The 23,854-nt window shown below is 52.7% G+C and overlaps 1 protein-coding gene and 1 long non-coding RNA gene across 2 annotated transcripts; both read left to right on the top strand.

Moving 5' to 3' along the window:
• The first annotated feature begins 8,355 nt into the window (after positions 1–8,355).
• CIBAR2 (CBY1 interacting BAR domain containing 2) lies at positions 8,356–20,582 on the top strand. Its single transcript, XM_082437116.1, has 8 exons — positions 8,356–8,486; positions 10,606–10,839; positions 12,993–13,086; positions 13,141–13,313; positions 14,010–14,282; positions 17,191–17,304; positions 19,073–19,184; positions 19,671–20,582. Exons 1-8 carry the CDS (start codon positions 8,364–8,366, stop codon positions 19,778–19,780), a joined length of 1,233 nt encoding a protein of 410 aa, XP_082293242.1. The 5' UTR covers positions 8,356–8,363; the 3' UTR covers positions 19,781–20,582.
• Positions 20,583–22,648: 2,066 nt separating this feature from the next.
• LOC309649027 lies at positions 22,649–23,594 on the top strand. Its single transcript, XR_014256914.1, has 3 exons — positions 22,649–22,727; positions 22,967–23,453; positions 23,538–23,594. It is a non-coding gene; the product is annotated as an uncharacterized lncRNA (long non-coding RNA).
• Positions 23,595–23,854: the final 260 nt, after the last annotated feature.

Below are 23,854 nucleotides of genomic sequence, written 5' to 3'. Positions count from 1 at the left end.
TAACAGTATTCGAATCTAGATGGTGGGGGCACAAACTATGTTGTCCTATTTTTTTCCACTGTTCTGTATATTTGAAATCTTTCTTAATAAAAAGCTGGAAAAAATAACAAAAATTATACCCATGCAGAGTTTATAAGAAACAACAGGGGCAGACCTGTGATATGTAGAAATCATGAACTCATGTAAATTATTTACTAAAGAGACTGTAAGGAAACGTACCCCAATGCAACTAATGGATATTTCTGGATGTGGGTTATCAGCTTTTCCCTCCGTACTTTCTACCTATGTTTCTGGATTTTCTAAAATCAGGGGGAAAAAAGCTTTATAAAAAATATGAATAAGATGCATCTTAGGGTTTTCCTTTCCCATCGTCCTTCCCTTTCTCTCTTCTCCCGGGGAACTGCTAATTGCTCCTAAATTGTCTTCTCTTTGCCTAGGAGGGAACAAGGCTTTCCTGTTCTGGAAATGTCTGTGCTGCCAGGAGTCCAGCAGATGAGAAAGAATAGAGGAGAGAGGCCCCTTCACGTGGAGCTGGGGCTGGGCTCCCAGGAACCACGGGTTCCTGGGGCAGCGCTGAGCTGTGGGCTGAGGGTTTTTCAGAAAGCTATACAGGGTCAGAGTGCAGGGTGCCCTGGGATGTGGAACTGATCCCCAGGGCAACAGAGATGGGGGGACTCTTGATCCCACCCTCTCATGATACAGATAAGAACATGAGATCCAGAGAGGGGAAGTGACCTGCCCAGGTCACATGGCACCCAGAAGCCAAGGCGGGACTTGATCCCACGACTCCTGAGCCCTCCTCCCCAGATCCCTCTCCCCATCCTTCAGGGCCCTCTCCCAGGAGTGCTTCTGGATTTTTCTCTGTTCAGTGGGCCCAGAGAGCAATCACTCCAACCCCTTCCCGACATTCTGCATCACTGGGTTTCAAAATCACCCCTGAGTTTTCCAAGGGAAACATATTTTGGTTTTGGTTCTTTTCTTCCACTCATTTGAAGAAATCTGAGAGCCCTTTCTAATTGTTTGGTCAAGACTGCAGACAGGCAGTGAGGCATGCCACAAACAAGATCTTGAGCCTGGGGAACCCAAGGCCACCACTGGCCTGGAGAAACATGGGACACCAGGCCTGTCCCTGGTGCTTGCTCAGCACATGAGCCCCGAGTTCTTGGAACACAGGGCGGGGTGTTTGCCAAGTTCCCCAGATCCCTGACATTGGTGTCCTGTCGGGAAAGGCTGGGTCTTTAGTGGCTGTGAGTGCATACTGAGTCCATGCGAAGTTGGTAGCTATGGGCACCGCCAGAAGTGGGGCCCTGCAGCCTAGACTACATTTCCTAGCCTCCCTTGCAGCTAGGTGTGGCTGTGTGACTAAGTTCTAGCCAGCAGGATGTCAGTGCAAAGTGATGTACAACTTAAGAAAGGGGCATGCCGTTCTTTGCCCCTCCCTTCTTCTTGCTTGCTAGATGGTAGATGTGATGACCAGAGTTCCAGCAGCCATTTTGGAGCCTGGGGGTGACTCTAGGAATAGGAAGAACAAGATAGGAGAAACTTGGGTCCTGACATCATAGAGCCCCCTGCAGTGAAAAATAAGTTTCCATCTTCTTTTTTTTTTTTTTTTGGCCACGCTGCACAGCTTATGGGATCTTAGTGCCCCAACCAGGGATTGAACCCAGGCCCTCAGCAGTGAAAGCGCAGAGTCCTAACCACTAGACCACCAAGGAATTCCCAACTTCCATCTTCTTAAAGCCATGATTATTTGGGGTTTCCTTTGCTTTGTGGGCCCCCACGAGTCCTCTGGTGCCCCAGGGTTCACACTAGCTCTGTGTCCTCTGCAGCCAGCCCCAGAGAGCAGATGAATGGCCAGGCTTTGAATGAAAAAGGAGTTTCCTGGGGCGGCTGTAACCAAATGACCCCAGACAGAACACGTTTATTATCTGATGTTTCAGAGCAGGAGCAGAATCCGGGGGGGTGAGGGGCGAGCAGGACGAGACGCCCCCAGCCCCACCCCGGATGCCGCCCGTCACGTGAACTTGGACATTCCGCTTGTCTCTTTACTGCTCTTTGCCAATTCGAGGCCAGGCACGGTCGGGGAACCTTCCCCATCGCCCCCTCCAGCCTTATCCCTCCCGGCTGGCCCAATGCCCCCAGCGCAGGCCCGCCTAGGACAGAGCCATTTCTGGGCCTGGGACCACCCCACCGCTTTCACCGAGCGGGACCCACCAGGGGGCCCTACCTGACCCGTCCCCCTGGGGCCTCTCAGCACGTCCCCCAAGCCGGACTCAGAGTCAGAAGAGACACCAGGCCCGGCAGGGCTGCAAAGCCATTGCTGACTGTGGGGTCTGCAGCAGCCCCAAGTGAGTGCCCCTTTCTGAGTTCATGTACCTGCCTGCTGGCTCCGTGAAGCCTGTGAAATGCCAGCTCTGCGTGATGTGGCTGCTAAAAAAAAAAAAGCTAATTCAGGGACTTCCCTGGTGACGCAGGGATTAAGAATCCGGGTTCGAGCCCTGGTCCAGGAAGATCCCACATGCTGAGGAGCAACTAAGCCCGTGCGCCACAACTACTGAGCCTGAGCTCTAGAGCCCGCGAGCCACAACTACTGAGCCCACGCGCCCTAGAGCCCGTGCTCCACAACAAGAGAAGCCACAGCAATGAGAAGCCCGCGCACCGCAACGAAGACTAGCCCCCGCTTGCCGCAACTAGAGAAAGCCCACGCGCAGCAACGAAGACCCAATGCAGCCAGGGAAAAAAAACCAAAACAAAGCTAATTCAACCTTGAGCAGCACTACAAATGTTGGGGCTTGGATCTGGGAGGGCAGAGCTCCCGGAGCTCGGTGTGGTCAGACCCCACATGGGGATGGGGCCCCTCTGGGCACTGGCAGCCACCCCCATGCTGCCCAGGGCTCCTGTGGCCGGACACCAAGGGTCCCTTCCTGGCACCATCTCATTTCCTCCCTGAGGTCACCCTGTGAGGGTGGAAGATGACTGTCCCCACTTCACAGATGAGGAAACTGAGGCTCAGGGGAGTCCTGGCCTGCCCTGGGGCCCAGCTGGGAGGAAGGAGCCTGGACTTGGCCCCTGGGCACAAGCTCCACGAGTCAGGGACCCTTCTGCCTGTGTAGAGAGGCGTCCCCAACAGCAGCCCAGGGCCGGGGGCGGAGGAGACACTCGGCAAACCCCTGGTGGGGGGCAGAGGATGACTGAGCCAGATCCTGGGCTCACCAGCAGGTGGGGGCAAGTGACGAGAGCTGGCAGTGACATCACACGGGGAACGGTGGAGGGAACAGAGCCGGCTATGGAAGACAGTCTCATAAAACGGGGCAGGACCACCCGCCTCTGAGTCCTCCTGCCCAGGTGTGAGACCCGCGCCCAGCCCAACCGAGCGATGTTCCCCCAAAGCAACTGGCCCCCTATCCACGAAAACATCAGAATCGTGCCAGCTAAGGACAGCAGGTGACCCTGGCCTGGACACTGGAGCAGGAGAAAATGATCTGTTTGCTTACGTACTGAAATGACATTACGGGGACAAGTGCGAAATCTGAATGAAGCCTGTAGATTAGATAAAGAGTGAAATAGTGTGTAACAGTGTGAACCGTCTGGTTTCGAGTTTGTCTGTGGCCGTGTGAGAGGCTCGCCCTGCTCTTAGGAAATGTACACCGGGTATTTGGGTAAAGGGGCATCGGGTCTGCAACCTGCTCTCAAGTGGTTCAGAAAAGAGAGAGAGAGAGAAGAGAACGATAAGGCAAACTCAGTAAAATGTTAACAATTGGAGAATCTGGGTGAAGGAGTTCTTGTATTATTTCTGTAGGACAGAAATTATTTCTGTTACAAACAGAAAGTCAGCATCCTGAAAAGAAGAAGCCTGGGGGGGCCATTTTCAACTCAAGGAGACGAAACAGACTCAGCAGGAATTGCAATGCATCCCGAATCAGCGGGAAAACCAGCCACCAGTGACTTTAGCGGGACGGTCGGGGAAATGCGACCACGGAGAGGGTACTGCATGCCAGCCCTGCACCCATGTTTTCTGGGTGTGACGGTCACATGAGTTCTTGCAGGAGAACGTAACGAACTTGCCCTTGAGGTGCACGCTGGATTTGGGGCAAAGGGTCAGGATGTCTGCAATGGGCTCTCACGTGGTTCAGCAAAAATACATATAGGAAAGAAAGAGTGCAAGCCGTGGGCACTAAACAGGGGTGGGGGTGGGGTGTGCACAGGGTTCATGCCATTTTTCTCTAGGACACAGACCTGTTTGCCCCTGCAGCCAAGGGTGGTGAAGGGGTCTGGGGTGGGGGAGGGAGGGGGAAGGAGGGGGAGGGAGGGGAGGGAGGGAGGGGGAGGGAAAAGGAGGGGAGGGAGGGGAGGGAGGGGAGGGGGGAGGGAGGAGGAGGAAGGGGGGAGGGGGAGGGGAGGGAGAGGGCGGAAGGAGGGGGAGGTTCTCTCCCCAACCAGCCCCTGCATCCTCCTCCCTCTCCCTATCCAGCCCCTGCACCCCCCTCTCCCCAGTCTCCTGGCTTTTCTCTCTCTGGCCACGAGATGTCTCCGTGTGGCCCTACTAGAAAGCGGTCTCGGTTCTTTAAAGTTCTTTAAGTTCATGAATGCCCCACTGCTCTTTCTCTCCACCAGCTGCTCCTTTTCCCATCTTGCCTGAAGGCATGGGCTTCCTCTGGTGCGTTTCCTGGGGTCACCTCCCACTCTGCCCTCCACGTGGGAATTCCGCATTAGGGGGTCTCTGCTGCCCTCTGGTGGTCGTTGCCTATAACACTGACCTCACACTTCCGGGGCCCCAGAAACCTGAAATGGCTTTGCAGCCTCTCCTAGTCCTACAGGAGGTGGGTGCTCCAGGGAAACAGAACCAACTGAGTATATGAGATTCATTTTAAGGAACTGGCTCACGTGATGTGGGGCTGGCAAGTCCAAAATCCACAGGGCGGGCTGGAAACTCAGGCAGGAGCTGAAGCTCCTGGAAACCTCACTTTTGCTCCTAGGATCTCCCAGTGGTGAAGGGGTGAAGCCCCGCGCCCCTCCCACCCCGCCACGTCACTGAGGGTCAGGTCCTTTACTTCAAGCCAACTGACTGCAAGGCCGACCGCATCCCCCAGTGCCTTCCCAGCAACCCACGGGTTCGTGTTGGATGAAACGGTGGGTCACTATGGCCCAGCTGAGATGACACAGAAGACGGACCATCGCAGTTGGCTAACTGAAAAGGTTGCATTTTAAAGAGAAATGTCACGTCTCCAATTATGTTGTCCTGCTGATTCCCAGCTCCCACTTTTTAAAAATCCCACATTTGGTAAGAAAAAGCCTATTCTGGTTTCTGAGTGTATGAGTGAATGAGTGTGGGGCTTGGAGCAGGACAGGCCCAGGGCTGCCCTGCAGGTATTATTAATGTTGCTGTTGTGATGAGAATTACCTGCATGAAACGGTTAATGAAGTTGGAAGGAGACAGAGGGAAGGAGGGAGGGAGAGAAATCATACATTAGGGATAGAACGAGGCCCAGGGACGGAACTGAAGCTTTTCACCAAATGTGCAGGAAGCGAGGGACGCCAGGCGTAGCTCACAGCCACATCCCTCCGGTCTCCGCCCCTGCTGTCACGTGGCCATCTTCCCTGTGTGTCTGCTTCCTCTTCTTACAAGACCCCAGTCGTTGGACCAGAGCCTGTCCTGCTCCAGGATGGCTCAGCTCAGCTAATGACATCTGCAAAGACCCTATTTCCAAATAAGGTCACATTCTGAGGTCTTGGGTGGACGTGCATTTGGGGGGACACTATTCAGTGCGGTGCAGACCCCGAGAGGGACGGAGCCAAGAGTGTGCACGGGATCTGACCGGTGCCAGGACGGCTGCTCCACACAGACCAGGGACACAGGAGCCCCTCCCCCAGCCTCATCCAGGGAACACCTGCACAGTGACCGCAGAGCCTCGGGGCACCGGTCAGGGCCACCGCCTGGGAAGTCGGGGGAGGTGACATGCCCCAGACAGGAAGAAGCTGAGTTATGTGTATGCACTGCTCAGGGCCCACGGGGAGCACTGAGCTTGTGCAAAGGGACGTGTGGAGTGATAAAGGGACCACTCAGAGATGTGGGGGGAGGGGGCAGGTAACCAGCACAGGACCAGCCACCCCAGAGCTGTCACCACTGTGGGCAGACAGGCCAGGAATTGCCCTGGGGGCTGCCCTGCCTCTCTTTACTGATGCACCACGGACTTATTTCTCCTAACAACAAGGCAAGGAAAGAGGGCCACGGTCCCATTTTACCAGGGAGAAGACTGCTGCCCAGAGAGGTCAGGTGATTTGCCCAAGGTCACACAGCAGGGCTGGGGGCTGGGATTTGAACCTGTGTTTAGCTGACTCTAAAGTCATCGCTTTCAGGGTGTGGAGAAAAGGGAACCCTCCTACACTGCTGGTGAGAATGTAAGTTGGTGCAGCCACTATGGAGAACAGTATGGAGGTTCCTTAAAAAACTGAAAATAGACCTACCATAGGATCCAGCAATCCCACTCCTGGGCATATATCCGGAGAAAACTATAATTTGAAAAGATACATGCATCCCTATGTTCATAGAAGCACTATTTACAATAGCCAAGACATGGAAACAACCTAAATGTCCATCAACAGAGGAATGGATGAAGAGGATGTGGTGTATATATACATATATACACACTTACAGAACGGAATACTACTCAGCCATTAAAAAAATGAAATAATGCCATTTGCAGCAACATGGATGGACCTAGAGATTATCATACTAAGTGAAGTAAGTCAAACAGAGAAAAGGAAAATATCATATGATATCACTTATATGTGGAATCTAAAAAAATGATACAAAGGAACTTATTCACAAAACAGAAACAGACCCACAGGCACAGAAAACAAACTTATGGTTACCAAAGGGGAAAGGAGGGGAGGGATAAATTAGGAGTATGGGATTAACAGACACACTCCTATATATAAAAGAGATAACTAACAAGGACCTACTGTATAGCACAGGGAACTATATTCAATATCTTGTAATAAACTATAATGGAAAAGAATCTGAAAAAGAGTGTGTGTGTGTGTGTATATATATATATATATATCACCATGCTGTACACCAGAGACTAACACAACATTGTAAATCAACTATATTTCAATAAAAATAAATAATAAAGTCCTCGCTTTCATATACACTTAAAAAAAAAAAAAACACTCTTCGTTATAAAGACCTTCAGGGCTTCCCTGGTGGCGCAGTGGTTGGGAATCCGCCTGCCAATGCAGGGCACACGGGTTCCAGCCCTGGTCCGGGAAGATCCCACATGCCACGGAGCAACTAAGCCCGTGCGCCACAACTACTGAGCCTGCGCTCTAGAGCCCACGAGCCACAACTACTGAGCCTGCATGCTGCAACTACTGAAGCCTGTGCGCCTAGAGCCCGTGCCTCGTAACAAAGAGAAGCCACCACAATGAGAAGCCCGCGCACCGCAACGAAGAGTGGCCCCCGCTCGCCGCAACTAGAGAGAGCCCATGCGCAGCAACGAAGACCCAATGCAGCCAAAAATAAAGTAAATTAATTAATTAATTAAACAAACAAACAAACAAACAAAGCAGACCTTCAGACATATACAAAGTGAACAGACTTGTGCAGCAGGTCCTCCACGGCAACAGGTACCAACATTCTGCTTTTCTACCTTCCCCTCTTCCCACCCAATCTCTTACTGTTGTGGTTGTTAGTTGCATATTTCTTTTCTTTAGGTAAAATGTAGAGGCACTGAATTGCACACATCTTCCAGTTAGCAAAATGTACCGTACTTCAGTTAGCACAATTTTGTATGTGCTGTCCTATTTTCTTCTTTTTGTGTTACCTTTGTTTTCTTGCTTTTCTTACAATGAGCAGACAGTGTTTATAATAAGGGGGAAAAGACCAGTAAAATGATGATTAACACGTTTAAGTTGTCCCTGTGGGCTGGTGCCCTGTCCCCTCGATTCAGCGACGAGCAGCGATTCACTGTGCTTTTCCGCACACCCCTCCTGAGTAGCCAAGTCTCCTAGGAGCCTGGGGAAGGCCGGGTGGCCTTCTCATGGGAGGAGAAGCCCCAGCAATACGACCCACAAGCACAGCTGGGCGCAGGGCCAGCAGCCCTAAGTCCGGTCCCCGCACCTCCTGGGGAACCCCAGCGCTGCCAGGTCCACAAGAACCTCCATCTTCACCGGGAGGGTGGGAGGGAGCCTCTCGGCGACCCCACCTGGGCCAGCGCAAGGCTGGTTGAGGCTCCTAATCCGCTCGGGGAGGCTGGCCGGGGGAGAGGTTGCCTTAGCGACCAGCGGAGGCTCCTCCCAGGGTGACTGCGGGTGGCCACGTCACCCGGTAACCAGGTGGCAGAGTCCCTTGAGCCAGGACCATGCAGCTGCACGCAGCCCTGTGTGGCCTCTCCCAGGCCTGCGGGACCCCTGGGGCCCTGTCCTTATTCCCCAGGACCAGGACAGCTGCCGTCTCCAGTCACAATGAACATCGTTGTCTCCAGGTGAGCAGCCCCACGCTGGCCTGGGTTGGGAGGGAGGGGGCGGCCGAGTTTTCGGGGCCAGACGCACCAAGACAGATGGGGCCGCCTGGACTGCTGGGCGGGGGCGGCAGTGGTAAGGATGCTCTGACGCCCACACCACGCCCACCTGGAGGTCTAGGGACCATGGAGGCTTCCCCAATCTGGCCTCTGTCTGCTTCTCCAGCATTTTTGCCCACAGCCCTGGGGTAGCTAAATTCACAGGGGCCACCCCAGATTCCCTCACTCATCTCTACCTGGGAAACCCCTCTTCATACCTCAAAACCCCATCAGGCATCACCCCCTCTGTGGAATTATCCCCGACCCCACTGCCTGCAGCCTGAATCTACCACTGCCTTCTCAACTCGCCCCTTACCCAGTTGTTTCCACGCCTGGCTCCTCTGGGGCTCACAAACTCGAGGGTGCCCCTGGACCACCTGATGGGCTTCTTTAAAAATGCAGCTCCCTGGACCTCGCTCACGGGGAGTCTGGCGGAGAGTGGGCTGGGATTCTGCAGGCTTAACTTGTGTCCCAGGCGATTCTGACTGAGGGGGTCCAAGGACCCCATGTGGAGGGGCAGGCACTGCGGCCGGCTGTGTGACCTGGAGCAAGATGTTTCACCTCTCTGGTCTCCGTTTACCTTGTTTGCACGTAATACACATGATGCGCACGGCAAACTGTAAAGGGCTGCACCAGTTAGGGTTTGTTAGGAGGACAAAGGGCCCTCCTCCCAGCTTCCAGCTTTAGAGATGTGATTACAGGGCTGCACAGGTTGGGGGCTTTGGTCATACAGAGAGAGGACGGGGCAGTGACCACCTGGGTGGGACGAGGGGTGAGGAGAGGGTGCAGTGGGGCGAGAGGGAGGCGACTGTCTGAGGCTGTGCCCACTTTACTGTCTCGGGAAGATGAAATCCAGCAGGTCCTTCACTCACTCTGTATTTTTTCATGGAACACCTGCGATGGGCAGGCCCCAGGCTAGCGGCACATAAAGATGAGTCAGCAAGCTCCCCCCACCCCGACCCAGAAAGATGCAGAGGGTGACAGAAACCAAGCACAACAGGAAGCGATACATGGTGATAAATGTCATGCCACTAGTGGGAAGCAGCCGCATAGCACAGGGAGATCAGCTCGGTGCTTTGTGACCACCTAGAGGGGTGGGATGGGGAGGGTGGGAGGGAGGGAGATGCAAGAGGGAAGAGAAATGGGAACATATTGTATATGTATAACTGATTCACTTTGTTATAAATCAGAAGCTAACACACCATTGTAAGGCAATTATACTTCAATAAAGATGTTAAAAAAAAAAAAAATGGCATGCCAGGAGGACAAACTAAAGGTTCAGGGCTGGGGGAGGGAGGAGGGACCCACGGGCGGAGCATGGGGTCTTTAGGGCAGTGAGACTTCTCTACGACATTGTGATGGTGGAGGCAGGGCACTGAGCACTTGTCAAAATCCACGGAATGTAGGACACCAAGAGGGAACCCTCATGTAAACGAGGGACTTTAGTTAATAAGAATGTGTCACTATTGGTTCACCTTTTGTAACAAAGGTCGGGCACCAAAGGGAAGCTGTTGATAATAGGGAAACCCTGCGTGCCGGGGAGGGGGTATGTAGGAACCCTGTGTACTTTCCACTCAGTTTTTCTGTAAACCTAAAACTGGTCCCCCCACCCCCCAAAAAAGTTTATTAATAAAACTTTACGATGTAGAGAAGGGAGAGAATTTCAACAACTCGGGGAAAAGATAGAATCTGGGGATTTCAGAGAGAAGAGGTCCTTGCAGCTCAGCATGGTTGGAATACAGACCGACTCTGCTGGGAAGATAAAGCCCCTGTAAAGGGCCCCAGGGTGGGAAAGGCCAGGTTAGGAGCCAAGCCCACGTCTGCACTCCTGCCCGGCCGCTGACCAGCCCTGTGACCCCGCTGGTCTCCCGCATCTGCCTTGACGGCCTGACCCAGGGACTCCGGGCATTATCCTGGGGACCGGACGCCTGGCCTGGGTTTGCCACCTAGGAGGAGGGCGGTGGGTGGGTGACCCCTGCTTCGCTGTCGTGACCTGGCCGGGTGTCCCTGCCCAGCACGGCTCCTCAGGCCCCCACCTCCCCAGGGACAGCAGGTGCGGGTGATGGAGGACACGGTGACCAACGCCGAGAAGCACTTCGGCCAGTTCTGCTCGCTGCCGGCCGCCTACACCCGCAAGACAGCCCGGCTGCGTGACAAGGCCGACCCACTGGTCAAGACGCTCATCGACTTCGCCGACACGGAGAACCCGGAGGTGCGGGCCGCCCTGAGGAACTTCGCCGAGGACCTGGCCAAAGTGCAGGATTACCGGCAGGCCAAGGTGAGCGAGTGGCCCCGGCGGACCCATTTCCCGGGGAGATCTGAGGGTTGGAGCCGCCCGGCAGGGTCCACCATCAGCGGACGCATCTCCTCCAAAGGTGTCCCCAGAGTGAGGACACTCACATCACTCCCTCCCCAGGGTCACACCTCAGTTTACAGGACTGAGAGCCTGGAGGCTTGCAGAGGGCAAGGAGGCTGCAGGGGGTTAGGGAAAGAATTAAAAGTAAAAATCCCCATGTGGCGGATATACGATGGAATACTACTCAGCCATAAAATAGAAGGAGATAATGCCATTTGCAGCAACATGGACGGACCTAGAGATTATCATACTAAGTGAAGTAAGTCAGACAGAGAAAGACAAATACCATATGATATCACTTCCACGTGGAATCTAAAATATGGCACAAATGAACTTATCTACGAAACAGAAAGAGACTCACAGACACAGAGCACAGACTTGTGGTTGCCAAGGGGGAGGGAGCATTGGGGAGGGAAGGGTTAGGAGTTTGGGATAAAAAAAATAATAATAAAAATAAAATAAAACAAAACTCCAGCCAGCCCAGAAAAATCCTCTCTGCGATGGTAGAAAAGAATGAAACAGCTTTTCTACTGAATAAGCGTTAAGCCAGAAGGTAATGCACGTCACAGGCGATTGAATAAGTGATGGCAAAGACAGAGAAACCTCACTCCCCCTGAGGACAGGGAAGGGGACAGCACCCTTTGTCACACAGGACTTCCTAATTCCACCTGGCGACTGGGGGGGCCACCTGGGCTGGCTGATCATCTTTATCCAAAGAAAACTAAAACCTCACATCTCTCTGACAAGCAGGTAGGTACAGCCGGGAGCCGGGCACCAGGCAAACTCCCTGCAGACACTGGCCTCCCGAAGTTTACAGTTCAGAGATGACTGGCCTTTCCTGCTTGTAAAACCAGCCAAGAGCTTTATATCCATCTCAAAGGGACAGAGAAAGGATTTACAACCGCAAGTTTTCTCAAAGGAATACGGTACGGAAAGGGAAAAGTCCCTTTCGCTTTCGGCACTTGGGAAAATTATTTCTTCTTTAGGTTTGCGTTCACAAGAGCCATAAGCCATAATGGAGGAGCAGGAAGGGGCTGGGTGGGGACTCCGGCTCCCCTGGCCCATCGGGCAAACCAGACTCTCAGGGGACCCCATCCTCCAGGCACCAGCCTCACCTGGGAACCTGTTAGAAAAATGCAGATTCTTGGGCTGCACCCTGGACCTGCTGAGTCAGAACCTCTGGGGTGGTGCCTGGGGATGAGGGTTTTAAGGAGCCCCTGGGGGGACTCCTACACCTGTTCTACTGTGACACCCACAGGGTAAGCGCTTAGTCCACACTAGCTTTAACTGTGACCATTGTTACCAGTACTGACATTGTTTATCCTCGTGTCTAGTGTTAGGCTTGGCACACAAGCACTGACTCAGGGGCGTGAGGTGTCCCCCTCGCTGACCCTGCCATGTCCCTGGGGGCTGCACAGCGCAGTCAGCTCTGAATTCCCTGCTAGTCTGTGTTCCAGGTGGATCTGTCAGCGTCCCTGGTGAGAGCTTAAGGCAGTCTGGAGAAATGAAATAGCGTTGGGTCCCATCCAGTTATTAAAAAACCCTGGGTGGGGGCTTCCCTGGTGGCGCAGTGGTTGGGAATCTGCCTGCCAATGCAGGGGACACGGGTTCGAGCCCTGGCCTGGGAGGATCCCACATGCCGTGGAGCAACTAAGCCCGCACGCCACAACTACTGAGCCTGCGCTCTAGAGCCTGTGCTCCGCAACAGAAGAGGCCACGATAGTGAGAGGCCCGCGCACCGCGATGAGGAGTGGCCCCCGCTCGCCGCAACTGGAGAAAGCCCTCGCACAGAAACGAAGACCCAACACAGCCAAAAATAAATAAATAAATTTATTAAAAAAAAAAAAAAAACCCTGGGCGGGTACACTCCTTATACCCATTTTACAGGCCAGGAAACAAGGCTCAGCGAGATGAAATGTGTCGCCCGCACTCGCAACCCCAAGGTGGGAGGAGGGCCCACCGTGCAGCTCCGGACATGCAGACAGCGCCCTGTAAATGCAGGCCAGGGGCCGTGTAGCCCCCCACCATCTCCCTGGTTCCACCTGCTCGGACTCTGTATGTCCACGTGCCCCCAGGTCGAGAGGCTGGAGACCAAGGTGGTCAACCCTCTGAAGCTCTACGGGATGCAGATAAAGCAGACCCAGGTGAGCAAGGGCACGGCACTGCGGCGTGGGCCACGCGGGGGGCTGGGGCCCCAGGAAACCACCCTCCTCCTTCCGTAAGCTGAGATCAAGAAATTCAAACACGTCTGGAACGAGCTCAAACAACTGGAAAGGCTGGAGAAACTGAGGCAGAAGTCCCCTTCAGAGAGACAGACCATCGTATCCTTCCCGAGGCAGGGGCTTGGGGGCGGTGAGGCCGGGGCCCTACATCACCGTGCCCCCTCCACAGGGGCTGCTGGCTAACCTGAATCCCTAACAGCACCTGTTTCAGTCCCAGGTGAGCGTCACAAGTCTATCTGGGGAAGGCAGGCTCGCACGCAGGTAATGAACGGCCTCACAAAACGGCTAGGTGAGCTTTACGTGGGCGGGTGTGTGCAGGGCCCTGGGCTTAGGACAGGGGAGTCAGAGGCTCCGGGAGAGCCAGCCATCGGCTGGGGCTCAGGAGACCTGGGTTCCGTGCCATCAGCGATGCTACTCGGCGAGTCAGAGAGACACCCCCCTCCACAGCCTGCTTCCTTGCCAGGGTCACCCACTCACTGCTCACAGGAGGTGGGTACTTCTAGATGCGGAAACTGAGAAAGTGACTTGCCCAAGGCCACACAGAGAGCGGAGGGGCAACCCCCAACTCAGCTCTGCAGGCACCTGGCTCTGAAATCCAGCTTCGTCACGTGCCAGGCCTGCTGTGGAGTCAGGCCGTATAGATGCCAATCAAAGCAACCAGTAAGTTAATTACCTAAAATTGTTCCACATGCGGGAATTAATCATCAGCGAATGTGGAGTACCTGTCATAGCAGTTGTTCAGCTGAGCCCACTCTCCTTCTTGCAACAATCCTGCAAAGCAGGCCTTACAGCCATCCCCTGTTTGCAGGCAAGCACATTGAGGCTCAGAGGGGTTCAGTGACTTGCCTGAGGTCACACAGTTAACACGAGAGTCTGTCCAAGCAGCAGCTGCCCCTTTCGCTGTGGTCCTACTCGGCCATTCCTTCCACAACCAAACTGGCAAGAGACGCCCACGACGCAGGACAGCTGGCCCAAGGGTGGGGCAAAGGGACAGAGAATGATCCAGAATGGAGCCCCCATGACACTTTCTATCTCCGGGGCCAGGCGGAGACCAGCGTGCAGAGGGCCTCGGTGGATGCCAGCTGCACCTCCCACCAGCTGGAGGAGACGGTGGATGCATTCCAGGAGCAGTTGAACCTCCAGGTAGGGGTGGTCGGTCCCTTGTCGGAAGTACTCTGGGCTGCCCCATGGGCGAGCTCCGGTGTGTGTGCACCTGTGTGTGTGTGCGTGCATGTGTGTTCCCTGTGCCAGTGTGTGTGTGTGAGCTTGTGCTTGCTCGGCTCTCAGGGCCCTGACTCCCCGGACAGTTCATCCTGGCTTCCTCCTGGCCGCGGCGGGTAGAGGCCGGCTGCTCGGGCAGCTGTCTTGCTCAGCTGTGCTGCCCGGAAGCCAGCAGTGGCAGCCGTGCGTTCTCAGCACCCGGCCAAGCTCCCCGCCTGCCAGGAGAACTGGGCAGAGTCTGTCCCCCCAGCCCCTGCCTTTGCGCACAGGATCCACAGGACCCTCCTCCTTTCCTCCGCACAGCCCCAGTGGCACAAATCCTTGCTCTCTCCACCCCGACACACCCAGAGCCCCGGGCCCAGAACTCCAGCTCTTACAAGAGGCCTCAGGGAGGCAGGGTCTTTAAGGGCAAGATGGTCACACAGACTCCTGCACCCACTCCTGCCCCCCTGCCACTTTAGTCCATTTTCCAAACTGCAGCCCCAAGGATCTCACAAAAGGCAGCTCTGATTTGTCACTCCTGGGTTTAACAACCTCCTGTGCTTCCCTCGTTCCAAGGAGAAAGGCTGAAATCCTCCCCAAGGCTTCGAAGCCCCAGCCCCGCCCTCCAGCCTTGTCTTGGACACACCACTCCAAGCTCGAGTGCACCAAAGCCTTTTATACCTCAGGGCCTTTGCACAGGCTGTGTCCTCTACCAGGAGGGCTCTGCCCTTACTCTGCATCGAGTTCACACCTGCTGTCCTTCAGAGAAACTCACGTGGACCCCCAGACCTGGTCCGACCAACTGTTAACACTCTCTGCTCCGCTCCCTCTGGGGGCAGTTATCCCAGGGGGTGGACTCATTGTATCTTTAATTCACTCGTGAATCTCACAGATGTTGAATACACACCTACTATGTGCCAGGCGCTATGCCTCAGGCTGAGGACACCACAGCCAGCAAAGCAAGGCCCTGTCCTCACAGAGCTGACACCCTTGGGAGAGAGAGTTCACGCAGACCCCGTGATGGTGGAGAGCAGGGGAGAACTCACTGCTCCACGCCACCTCCCATACTGCATGTCGAAGCCACAGAGCAGACCCCCTGCCTGCCACGTCCCCTCCTGGGTCCTGGGCACCAGGTCTAGGGCCTGGCACTCGGTGGGTACTCAGTAAACATTGGGAAAATGAAAGAATGAACGAACGAAGCGAGTGAAATAGTGGTTAATTACTGCTCGAGCATCCACATTGCAGGCAGAACCTAAAACCACCAGCAGACCATTATCAAGCACCTGATGTTTTCGAGGCCAGCGAGAGCACACAAGGTTCTGCACTGTTGAGGGCCAACAGAAGCATGCAATTTAACATGGGCATCCTTTAAAACTGGGGGAATTCATTTGTAAGAGACGCTTATCCAAACCTCCAAATGTTAAAAGAGATACAAGTCCAAACTTGAAATAATCATTACCACTATATCAGTTTTAGGTCACGATTCTAATGAAATATCTACAAAATAACTCTCTGGCTCCTTTAAAAGAATGTAAGCCATGCTTTCAAGCAGCGGTTCACTCACCTGAGCGTGCGTCAGAAACGCCCTGGCGGGCTCCTTAAAACGCAGACGGTGGGCCCACCCTGGCGTCCCATCCAGTGGGCCTGGGTGGGCCGAAGAATGTGCATCTCTGACAAGCTCCCAGGTGAGGCTGGTGTTGATGAGGGGCCCGCAGGTCGAGAGCCGCGGCGCTCACTGAATCTCTCGTAGGGCTTTGTGAACTGGGACCACTCCTGTGCTTCCCGTGCAGACGAATAAACTGAGGCTTGAGAGGATACGTCATTTCCTCGGGGCCACAGGCCGGCAAAGGGCAGGACGAGGCCTGTTGTTGTCACCAGCACTGCCTCCCGGGGGCAGGACGGGAGGAGGCAGGAGGCAGGGATTCCCAGCACAGTCTACAGCCTCCTCGCCCCTTCCTTCTCCCAGGTGGCCTAGCGGCTTCCTCTGGCCCGCCTCTTCCAGGTGCTTCCCACGTGACGGGAAGAGGTGTGTTTCCAAACTGCAGGCTCCTCCCCCAACAGCAAGCCTGTGTCCTGCTGGGGCCGACCACGTTGAAGGAGTTTGTGCTGAGCCCAGCACACAGTGGGAGGTTGTGCTGGGCCCTACACACAGTGGGAGCTTGTGCTGGGCCCAGCATGTAGGAGGGGCCTGACACACAGTAGGAGCCTGTGCTGGACTTGACACACAGCAGGAGTTTCCCCTCAGGTCTGGCACACAGTAGGAGCTTGTGCTGGGCCCAGCACACAGTAGAAGCCCCCACTGGAGCCGGACACGCAGTAGGAGCTCTGTGAAAGCTCACTGAGCCAAGCTGAACCATCTGATCAAGAGAAGCCAACGTCTCCATCACTAATAATGTTTTGACAAGCTGGCTTATCAGGTTGTGGGGCTTCTGGGCTAGTAGCATCCCCTCCCCTTCCCATAAGACCCACTTCCAGCCCGTGGGTGACAGAGGCTGAAAGTTTGTAGCCATCAACCTGACCTCAGAATGAGAGAAGCGCAAGCTGAGTGGAGGAGCCCAGGTTGACAGAGCTGAGAAAAGGATGCTCCTCAGAAAGTCCACAAGGCCTCACACATTTCTGGAACAATCTCTGTGCAAGGCAGCTTTGGAACTATGGGAATGCATTATCTCTTCAACAAAAATTAATTAATTAGAAATAATATATTGAAATTCCACACCTAGGACCTGCCCCGCAAGGACAACTAAGCCCCCGCCCACACCCCCCCCCCACAATTGGTCCACGTCCATATGACCCCAGGACAGTCCTTCTGACAGTGTTACTTATGTGATCTGGGCTTCTCTCCCCACAGAAAATTTTTTCAGACTTTGTGACCATTGAGATGGTCTTCCATGCCAAAGCGGTGGAGGTGTATTCCAGTGCCTTCCAGACCCTGGAGAGCTACGACCTGGAGAGAGATCTGGAGGTGGGTCACAGACATCCCATCTCCTATTTGGGGGGTGGGGCTGAAGTGGAGGTTGTTTTTGTCTTTTTTTTTTTTTTGAAGTCTAGTTGATTTACAATGCTGTGCCAATCTCTGCTGTACAGCAAAGTGACTCAGTTTTACACATACGACATTCTTTTTTTAAATATTCTTTTCCATTATGGTTTATCCCAGGAGAGCCGATATAGTCCCCTGTGCTCTACAGTAGGACCTTGTTGTTTATCCATTCTATATGTAATAGTTTGCATCCACTAACCCCAAACTCCTAGGCCATCCCTCTCCCTCCCACCCTCCCCCTTGGCAACCACAAGTCTGATGTCTCTGTCTGTGAGTCTGTTTCTGTTTTGTACATAAGTTCATTTGTGCCATATTTTAGATTCCACATATAAGTGATATCATATGGTAGTTGTCTTTCTCTGTCTTGACTTACTTCACTTAGTATAATAATCTCTAGTTGCATCTATGTTGCTGCAAATGGCATTATTTTGTTCTTTTTTATGGCTGAGTCGTTGGTTTTGTCTTGATAGAAGCAGTTTTTGTTGGCAACATTTTGCAGTTTCTCGAACTTTGAAGGCTCATTGTAATGAACTGTTTTAAATATCTGCCCCTGGGCGCCGAACCAGAGGCGGGGAATTTCCCAAACACCATCTCTCTGGACCATCCACGTACATCATCATCACCTGGGTGCTTAAAAACAAATGAATCAACAACAAAAAGCATCTCCAGGCTGATGCCTGCTGTACTTCGGAGGTAGACAAAGCGCTTATTACCCTCACCTGATGTGATTAGGATCTAGAAAAAGCCATCTGAGTTATCTATAATGTGCTGCGCCACACCTCGTGGTTTACCGGGATTATCTTCTGTGGCTCTAGGGTTGGTGGGTTCAGCTGGGCCGTCCTCCCTCGGGTCTTTCAGCCAATCCGTAGCTGGGGCTGGAGCTGTTTCCAAGGCTTCCTCGCCCATGTGTGGTAGATGATGGCTGTCATCTGGGTCCAGGATGGGCCACGTGATTCGCAGAGTTCAGGGCAGAATGAAGACGTGGGCCCTTTGTTCAATAATTATTAAGAATTCCAAGATGGCAGAGTCCTTCTGAGCTGGGGGCCCTGGGCAACTGCATGAGCTGTACCCCAGTGAGGCCCATCCCGTCTGGGTCCGCAGTGGGGTCTGCAGCCTGAATAACTGCCCACGGCCTCTCCACGGGGCGTGGACTTCCTCACACCATGGCAGCTGGTCCAAGAGTGAGCATCAGAGAATTACACTGTGTCACCTTCTGTGACCTAACCTCCGAAGAAACTAAGCATCCTGTCTGCCACATTCTGTTCCTTAGAAGTGCGTCATTAAGGCCATATTCAAGGGGAGGAGAATTATAGTCCAGCTCCTGATGGGAGAAGTGTCAAAGAATTTGTGGATGAGCTTTAAAACCATCATAGGAGGGTCAATGAAGATTGGCTGGGCTCTGGTGCATTCACTCAACTCTACTTTGTTTTGGTCAGGGGGCAGTGTGATCTCTAATCTTCCTGCGTGACTATGGACGTGTTACCTTGCCTCTGGGCCTCAGTTTTCCCATCTGTAAAATGGGATGACAATGCCCACTTACCGCTCTGCAGTAGATCATATGGAATAAGAAACAGGAGACTCCCGGTGCAGGTGGGGGTCCCTGCAGTTACCTGTGCACCGGCCTTCTTATCCCACTTCTTTCTTTCCCACTGGCACCCCTTTGTTTCCTGACCAGATCCAACCCTCCTGGCAGGATTGTAGAGCCAAGATGCGTGGAGTTTATGGGCGTTATGACACTCGGCTGCTCACGGACAACACCCTGTCCCCGGCTGTCCCATGGTTTCTCGCCCAGGTGAGCACTGGGGGTGGGGCGTAACACCTGTGACAAGGTGAAGAGACCAGATACCAGAGGCCGGCTGAGAACTCGGGTCTGAGAAGGGAGTGCTGCTTGGGGAGTGGGAGGGTGGCCCTGAATCTGACCTGGACCTGCCTGAAGCAGACTCAGGGAACCACAGTGTGGGGGGATGAGGGGCGTCTCATGCTTTCTGAATAATTCTCTTGAAAGGCAGAGGAGGAAGTATGGTCCCCAGACAGACTGCCTGGGTCCAAACCCACTGCTCCCAAGCTGTGTGACCCTGGGAAAGTTCCTTAACCTCTCTGTGCCTTAGATTCCTCACCTGCAAAGTGGGGCCAATGATAGTAACCCCCTTAAAGGGCTGTGGTATTAGGCGAACACATCTACCCGAAACATTTAAGAAACAATGCTTGTTGCTGTCATTATTATTATTGCTGTTGTTCCTGTGATGATGATGATTTTGTTATTGTTGTTGTTATATATTTTTTTTATTTAGAGCAGAGCACCATACGGAGCCAGAGAAAAGAAGCAGCCAGTGAGGACAACTCTGCCGAGAAGGACCCCGTGGAGGACCTCAGGGGACAGGGGCAGGGGCCCCATCAGTAGGACGAGAACTCCCCAGTCAGGAAAAGGGGGCTGAGGCTGGATGCTCAGAGGCTCCGCCGTGTGCAAGTCCCCTGTCCTGTGGGTCCCGCTTTCCTCATCTGTACGGCAGGAATCATATCACTCAGCTCACAGGCTGCTCTGGGGATCAAGGTGCCCAGAAGGACACCTGGTACATAGCAGGTGTTCAATAAACGTGGGTGCATCTCACCCTGACTCCTGCTGGGTCTCATTTCCTGTCTTATGACTGGGCTTCGGGGTGTTTAAGCCTGTGTTAACGTGTGTTACCGAACCAAACTCGGGTCCATTTGCCTGCGTGCAGTAAAGCCAATTTACTGACACCGGGTTGTGGTGAAGGAAATTGCAGGGTTTATTGCAGGTGCCAAGCAAAGAGTCCAGGCAGCTGGTGCTCAAAAGGTCCCAACTTCCCGATGACTTTCAGGAAAGGTTTTTAAAGACAGGGTGAGGGAGGGGGATTCTGGGGCGTGTTATCAGCTCTTGGACATTTTTCTTTTATTCTTTATTTTTTTTTTTTTCGGCTGCACCGTGCGACTTGTGGGATCTTAGTTCCCCAGTCAGAGATCGAACCCGGGCCCCCTGTAGTTGAAGCACAGAGTCCCTGGACCACCAGGGAAGTCCCTTGTGGACATTCTTCTGATTGGCTGGTCGTGAGGTAACTGGGCGGCATACAGTTAACTTCTTCCACCTGTGGGGTTTCCGTACCTGCAAAACAGCTCAAAGGACATGGCGCAGAATATTATCTATAGCCCTTGAGGAGGAACTAAAGGTCCTTGGCTTTGTTTAATGGCTGAACTCTTATTATTTTGTCTTGCTTGACTATTTTCCTTAGCTTCTGCATTTTCTCATTTCTCTGATTAAATTTATTCTTTGGAACTCGGGGAAGGCCTAGGAGGCTAAAGTTTTTCTACAAATAAGAGGCAGGTGGAGGACGTTGGTGGTTGGGGGTGAGGGGGGTGGTGGTGGTGGGGGGTCTGTCCCGGGAAAGCCCCATAGAGTCCTTATTGGTTGCAGGTGAATCATCTCCCAGGGCTGCCCTAACAAAGCACCACACTCTGGGGGCTTCAAACCACAGAAATCTATTCTCCCTCAGGCTGGAGTCCAAGATCAGGGTGCTGGCAGGGCTGGTTCCTTCTGAGGTCTGTGAGGAGAATCTCCAGGTGGTTCCCAGGCCATCCTAGGTGTTCCTTGGCTTGTAGACACATCACCCTGATCTCCGCCTTCATCTTCACATGGCGTCTCCCTGTGTGTGTCTCTGTGTCCAAATTTCCCCTTTTTATAAGGACACCAGTCATAGGATCAGGGGTCCACCCCATTCATCCTAACTAAATATATCTGCAAAGACTCTATTTCCAAATAAGGTCACATTGTGAGTACTGGGAGTTAGGACTTCAACACATGAGTTTTGGGGACACGATTCACCCAAACCATAGGGACGGGAGGTGTGGGGATGACCTTGGGACCAGGGATACATCACAGAAGTGGAGGAGGGGTGGGGGTCTGCAGGCTCAGCCGCCTGACCGCCTGGGCCCCCTGGGTGTGCACATTTGGGGAGCAAATTCCTGACGGTGGCTGGGGGCATCTGAGCTCTGGGTCACTCGGCTCTCAGCTCACCTCTTGCTGCCTCCTAGAGACTTCTGCCAGGGAGAGGACGTCCTGCAGCCGTTCAGGATAAACGCTATGCTCTGGAGCCAGCTGGCCCCTGATTTCATTCCCCACTGCGGGTACCATGATTTCCTCATCAGCAAAGTGGGAAACAAAACCTTCCTTGAGGGTGTGGCGAAAAGGGACCCCTCCTACGCTGTTGGAGGGAATGTATTATAAACTGGTGCAGCCACTACGGAAAACAGTATGGAGGTTCTTTAAAAAATAGTGTTACCATATAATCCAGCAATCCCACTCCTGGGCATATATCCAGAGAAAACTAATTCAAGAAGATACATGCACCCCAACGTTCTTTGCACACTATTTACGATAGCCAAGATACAGAAGCAACCTAAATGTCCATTGACAGATGAATGGATAAAGATGTGGTACCTATATACAATGGAATACTACTCAGCCATAAAAAAGAATGAAATAATGCCATTTGCAGCAGCATGGATGGAACTAGAGATTATCACACTAAGTGAAGTAAGTCAGACAGAAAGACAAATATCATATGATATCACTTACGTGTGGAATCTAAAATATGACACAAATGAACTGATCTACGAAACAAAAATAGACTCACAGACATAGAAAACAAACTTATGGTTACCAAAGGGTTAAAGGGCGGGGTGGCATAAATTAGGAGTATGGGATTAACAGATACACACTGCCATATATAAAATAGATAAACAAGGTCCTACTATATAGCACAGGGGTATCTTGTAATAACATATAATGGAAAAAAATATGAAAAAGAATATGGATATGTATAACTGAATCACCTTGCTGTACACCAGAAGCTAACACAACATTGTAAGTTAGCTATATTTCAATAAAAAATTAAATTAAATTAAAAATACCCCAAACCTTTCTCATGGGATCATTGCAGGATTAACGTCTTCGCCACAGTGACTTTTATTACCCAAAATCCAGCTCCAAGGCACCTCCTCAGGGAAGCCCACCCTGATTCAACCAGGAAGGACACTCACTCCAAAAATAACTAAAACATTCTATATTTCCTATATAATAAAATAACCTTATCATAGATTGTCTTATATATCATCACATTTTACAGTATATATTTTATCTGTTATATTTTCATACTCTAAGCATATATATGTGTGCACATGCACACACAGACACACACACACAAATGTACCTTTTTTTAACCTCAGTTGTGTCTGAACCCCACTGATAGTTTCTGAAGGAAAATGACCTTGCTTCTTCATCTTGTGGTCCTGGAGCCTGGTGGCGCCTGGCACGTAGTAGAAGCTCATTAAAGGTAAGTTGACGGCACAAGGGGCCTCTCCCCTCCCTCTCTGGCCCCAGCACCCCGAAGAGACCAATTGTTCCCAATTCCAGGGGTGGACATGAGCCAGGAGCTTCCCTGGCTCTCTCTGTGTGCATGGTGGCTTGGGAGTAGGGACAAAATCCCTAGCTCCTCTCTTTGGGGCCCAGGAGGTGGGAGGTGGGGTGAGCAGGGGTGGAAGAAGCACAACTTTCGGGGTCTCTTGCTTTCAGAGTCCCAGGTATTGAGGACAAACCCACCCCACTGCTTCCCAGTGCAACTCGCGCAGGATCTGAGTACAGGAGAAAAGGGAGCAGCTGCGGTCATTTCCTGTGACATTGAAAGATGACTTCGTGAGTGAGAGGCTTGCTCCAAATATGGAAAGAGGGGAGATGCTTGTTTAGGGGAGCAGGAGCGTTTGTGGCACTGCGCAGGGGAGGTGGCTGCAGACAGAGGTGCTTGGCACGAATTTAAGGGACAAAAGGGTTACATGATCGGGGTGCCCTGGAAGTCTCAGTACAGTTTTAAGCGTCAATAAAGTCAGAAGTAGAAAGGTTACAATTTACAAAGAAACACCATTTAAATGCCTAATTGTTTAAATTTCTTTTATATTTAGTGTCATGAATTTTGAAGAATATGTTTTAAATGGATTCCTATAAAATTTAGAGAGAAGTTTGGTCGTTTTTATCTTTCCTTAAATGGGCAGGACCCTTCCTACAGGTACATCTCCCGGGTTGATTTATTTCCTCATCGGGACAACGAGGGAAGAGATTGGAGTGAGAAGCACGTTTGCATTTCTCGCAGGAACCGCCTCGGATGGGTGATGTTTTCCCTCCCATTATATGGATGAAGAAACTGAGGTTCAAAGAACAGTTTGGCAAAAGGCACGCAGTGGGTTGGTGGGGAGGTAGAACGGGACCCAGGCTTCTTTCCCAGGGCCACCCCACCCCGTGCTCGTCAGGGTCCTTGCTGCCTTCAGAGGGGTCCTTCCCTGTCACCAGGAGTTGCCTCTGAATCCAGCCCCTGGCCTTCAGCTGCTGGACTCTCCTGGCACCAGAGGAAAAGTCAGGCGTGAAGGCTTCTACCACCTGGGCCGGTCCTCCAGGCTGGGTGGGAGAACC

This window comes from Balaenoptera physalus, assembly GCF_965194825.1.
Source record: "Balaenoptera physalus genome assembly, chromosome: 19".
In the NCBI taxonomy this organism is placed as follows: domain Eukaryota; kingdom Metazoa; phylum Chordata; class Mammalia; order Artiodactyla; family Balaenopteridae; genus Balaenoptera; species Balaenoptera physalus.
This window is presented reverse-complemented; position numbering and strand designations above follow the sequence as displayed.

What these genes read in the sequence shown, in the direction of transcription:
- CIBAR2 (XM_082437116.1), top strand. Translation starts at nt 8,364, where the DNA reads ATGCAGCTGCACGCAGCCCTGTGTGGCCTCTCCCAGGCCTGCGGGACC. An exon ending in ATGAACATCGTTGTCTCCAG is followed by an intron (nt 8,487 to 10,605) that starts GTGAGCAGCCCC and finishes CCACCTCCCCAG; the next exon opens with GGACAGCAGGTGCGGGTGAT. An exon ending in CGCCCAGGTGAGCACTGGGG is followed by an intron (nt 19,185 to 19,670) that starts GTGGGGCGTAAC and finishes TTTTTTATTTAG; the next exon opens with AGCAGAGCACCATACGGAGC.